General features: G+C 42.2%; 1 protein-coding gene across 1 annotated transcript in view; it reads left to right on the top strand.

Moving 5' to 3' along the window:
- Positions 1 to 4,065, top strand: part of Appbp2 (amyloid beta precursor protein (cytoplasmic tail) binding protein 2) — a 58,761-nt gene that overhangs the window by 22,049 nt on the left and 32,647 nt on the right. The window contains exon 4 of the mRNA XM_013013393.1: positions 227 to 350. Coding sequence (XP_012868847.1) covers positions 227 to 350 — 124 coding nt within the window. The remainder of the gene's footprint in view (positions 1 to 226; positions 351 to 4,065) is intronic.

Genomic DNA, 4,065 nt, shown 5'->3' with positions numbered 1-4,065 from the left:
TGAACTCTGGGCCTGGGCGCTGTCCCTCAGCTCTTCAGCTCAAGGCTAGCATTCTACTACTTGAGCCACAGCGCCACTTCTGGCTTTTTTTCTTTTTGCTTATGTGGTGCTGAGGAATTTGAACCCAGGGCCTCATGCAAGGCAAGCACTCTACCACTGAGCCACCTTCCCAGCCCCCACAATTTGTGTAAATTATCTAATGTTACTGTTTTTTCTTGTTCTTCAGGTGGTTTTCTTTCAGATGCAGGTTGGTACAGTGATGCTGAGAAAGTATTTCTGTCTTGCCTTCAATTGTGTACCCTTCATGATGAGATGCTCCACTGGTTTCGTGCAGTGGAATGTTGTGTGAGGTGAGTTGAATAAGATCTATAGGTGGTTACTGTAATGATGCTCAATGGTTTATTGGTTTGGCCCTTCTGTGTCTGCTTCAACACCTCACAGATTTCTGAGGTGATATTTGTATATTATAATTCCTAGCCTTCTGTATCCCAGCTCCAAAATGCTTTTAACGTGCTATAGTCAACTTAGCTTAGATCAGAATGCATGTCTTAGATATCTTTTTTTTTTTTTGCTTTTTCACAAAGTTTGTGAATATTATGGACAAAAGTACATGTATTATTTTGGCTTTAAAAATAATTTTTTGTGCTTACTTCAGCAGTACATATACTAAAATTGGAATCATACAGAGAAGATTAACATGGCCCCTACATAAGGATGACATAAAAATTTGTGAAGCATTCCATATTAAAAAAAATAATTTTTTGAGGCAAAAAAAATTTTTTTTGTTTGTCTTTTTCGGTTGTGGGGCCTGATTGCTGGGCCTGGGCTCTGTCCTTCAGCTCTACAGCTCAAGGCTAGCGCTCTACCACTTGAGCCACAGCGCCAGTTCCAACTTTTTCTGCTTATGTGGTACGGAGAAATCGAACCCAGGGCCTCATGCATGCAAGGCAAGCACTCTACCACTGAGCCACCTTCCCAGCCCCGAAAAATTTCTTTTAACTATAAAGCTTAGGCTAGTGTTGAGCTCACAGTCCTGATTCCTCTTACTTGTAAGTGCTAGGATTACAGGTATATACCACCTGGATACTTTTTTGTTGGTATTGGATCTTTTGTTTTTTGGTCATGGGGCTTGAACTCTGGGCCAGGGTGCTGTCCCTGACCTCTTCAACTCAAGGTTAGTGTTCTACCACTTGAGCCACAGCACCTCTATGGTTTCCTGGTAGTTTATTGGTGGTAAGAGTCTCACAGATTTTCCTCCCTGGCTAGCTTTGAACTGTGATCCTCAGATCTCAGCCTCCTGAGTAGCTAGGATTACAGGCATGATCCACCGGTGACCAGCTAGTATTTTTCTTTTTTTTTATGGGGTCCGGTCGTGGGGCCTGAACTCTGGACCTGGGCGCTATCCCTCAGCTCTTCAGCTCAAGGTTAGTGCTCTACTCCTTGAGCCACAGTGCCACTTCCAGCTTTTTTCTTTTTGCTTATGTGGTGCTGAGGAATCGAACCCAGGGTCTCAGGCATGCAAGGCAAGCACTCTACCTCTGAGCCACCTTCCTAGCCCACTAGTATTTTTCTTATAGATAGTTTCATTGAAGATTTATTTATTTAATTCATGAAATAGATGCACCTAAAAGAAAAGAAAAGAAATCTAGAAGTAGCTTTTATTGTCCTTATTTTTTCTGTACATCTAACTTAAGCTATTTGATTTTTTTTCTTTACCTTCATTTAGTTGGGTTGTTTGTCTATTTTCTATTGCTCAAGCTGGCCTTGAAATGGTGATTGTCCTGCCTCAGATTCCCAATTAGCTAGGTCTCTAGGCATGTATCACCATACCAGCTGTTTTGGCATTCTTCTTTTTTTTTTTTGGTTGGTTGTGGGGGTTGAACTCTGGGCCTGGGCGCTGTCCCTCAGCTCTTCAGCTCAAGGCTAGCGCTCTACCACTTGATCCCACAGCGCTACTTCTGGCTTTTTTCTTTTTGCTTATGTGGTGCTGAGGAATGGAACCCAGGGCCTCAGGCATGCAAGGCAAGTGCTCTACCACTGAGCCACCTTCCCAACCCATAATCCTCTATTTTTATGATACAAAGTACATGTATAGAGATGTGTTAGTTAAGTCTGAAGTCCTCTTATGTTATAATCTAGATTTATTATTATTTTTTTTTTTTGCCAGTCCTGAGCTTGAACTCTGGGCCTGGGCACTGTCCCTGAGATTCTTTTGCTCAAGGCTAGTACTCTACCACTTGAGGCCACACCGCCATTCCTAGCCTTTCCTGTTTATGTGGTACTGAGGAATTGAACCCGGGACTTCGTGCATGGCAAGCAAGCACATTCCCAGCCAGAGTCTATAGTACTACTATTTATTTAAGCTAGGTTTGAATGGTGCATTTCTTCTCTTTTTTAAATTTTATTCTTTTTGTTAGTTGTGAGGCTGGGTGTTCTAGGCCTGGGTGCTGTCCCTAAGATCTTTTGCTCAAGGGTAGCACTCTATCACTTTGAGCCACAGCCCAACTTCTGGTTTTCTGGTGGTTAATTGGAGTTAAGAGTCTAAGACTTTCTTTTTTTTTAAATTTATTTATTTATTTTTTATTTGTGAACATACTGTACAGAGGGGTTACAATTACATGGGCAGGATAATGCGTACATTTCTTACCAAGCATTGCAGCCTCCTCCTTTGGTTTACCCTTCACATCCCTTCCCAGCCTCCCCCCTCCCCCCCCCCACCCCCACCCCCCCCCCCCCCCCCCTCCCCCCCCCCCCCCCCCCCGACCGACGTTGTAAAGCTCATTTTGGACATGACAACTTATACTTCTCGTTGTTGCATCAGGTCCACCTGTATCCTTAAACAACTGTTTTTTCCCCTCTCCTCCACAAGTTATACTGACATCAAATATAGTGAAAGCAGGGGTTATACTGTGGGGGAGGGACATACAAAGCAACAAAGAGATAGTCTTATAAATGCATTAGAAACACATGCATCAAAGAAAAAACATTAAAATACATGTCTAAGGGTTCATTTTCCTGACATCACATTATCTGACCTTTTCCGAAGAGTCTAAGACTTTCTTGTCCACACTGGCTTTGAACCACGATTCTTAGATCTCAGCCTCTTAAGTAGCTAGGATTACAGATGTGAGCCACCATCACCCAGCTTCTTCTCCTTTTCTTCCCTCTCCACTTACCCCTTTTACGTTTTTTTTAAATGGTCACTCTTTTTATAATTGATTTCAATCTTTTTTTATGGTTGGTTGTGGGGCTTGAACTCTAAGCCTGGGCTCTGTCTCTGAGCTCTTCAGCTCAAGGTAAGCACTCCACCATTTGAGCCACAGCCCAACTTTTGGTTTTCTGGTGGTTAATTGGAGACCTGAGTCTCATGGATTTTCCTGCCCTGGGTGGCTTTGAAGCATGATCCTCAGATCTAGGAGAGTAGCTAGGATTATAGGCGTGAGCTGGCATCTGGTTTGATTTCAGTCTTTTAAGGCTGTCTGTTCCCTGCTTTATATAGGGTTTTCTTTTTGAGAGAAACAAATTCTGAAGTTAATTTTTTAATGTGAAATTTTAATTAAAAATATTTTAGAAGCTTAAAGGTAGTCATGGTGGGCACACACCTGTAAATCTGGCTCTGGGGAAGCAGAAGCAGGAGAATCTTAAATTCAAGGCCAGCATGATGCTACATACAGGAACCTGGTCTCAGAAAGCACACAGAAATTTGACTAGCTTATAATTTCCCATATATGTTTGAAAAGTACTGTATGAAAAATTACAAGAATGTCTGTATGCAGAAACTACAAAACACTTAGCATTTGGGTCTATAATTTGTAGTGCTGATGAAAGTAATCTGTTGTCTATTCTCACTTGCCAGTTTTATCTTTGTAAGAATAGGAGACAAGACTGTCCCATATAGAATATGAAAGATTAGTTAATTTGTGTGTATATGAAATAAGTAATTTGGAATAGAAAAGCGTTAACATTTTCTTTTTTTTGGGGGGGGGTCAAGTCGTGGGGCCTGAACTCTGGGCCTGGGCGCTGTCCCTCAGCTCTTCAGCTCAAGGCTAGCGCTCTACCACTTGA

Source organism: Dipodomys ordii, unplaced genomic scaffold (genome assembly GCF_000151885.1).
Source record: "Dipodomys ordii isolate 6190 unplaced genomic scaffold, Dord_2.0 Scaffold19, whole genome shotgun sequence".
Lineage (NCBI taxonomy): Eukaryota > Metazoa > Chordata > Mammalia > Rodentia > Heteromyidae > Dipodomys > Dipodomys ordii.
This window is presented reverse-complemented; position numbering and strand designations above follow the sequence as displayed.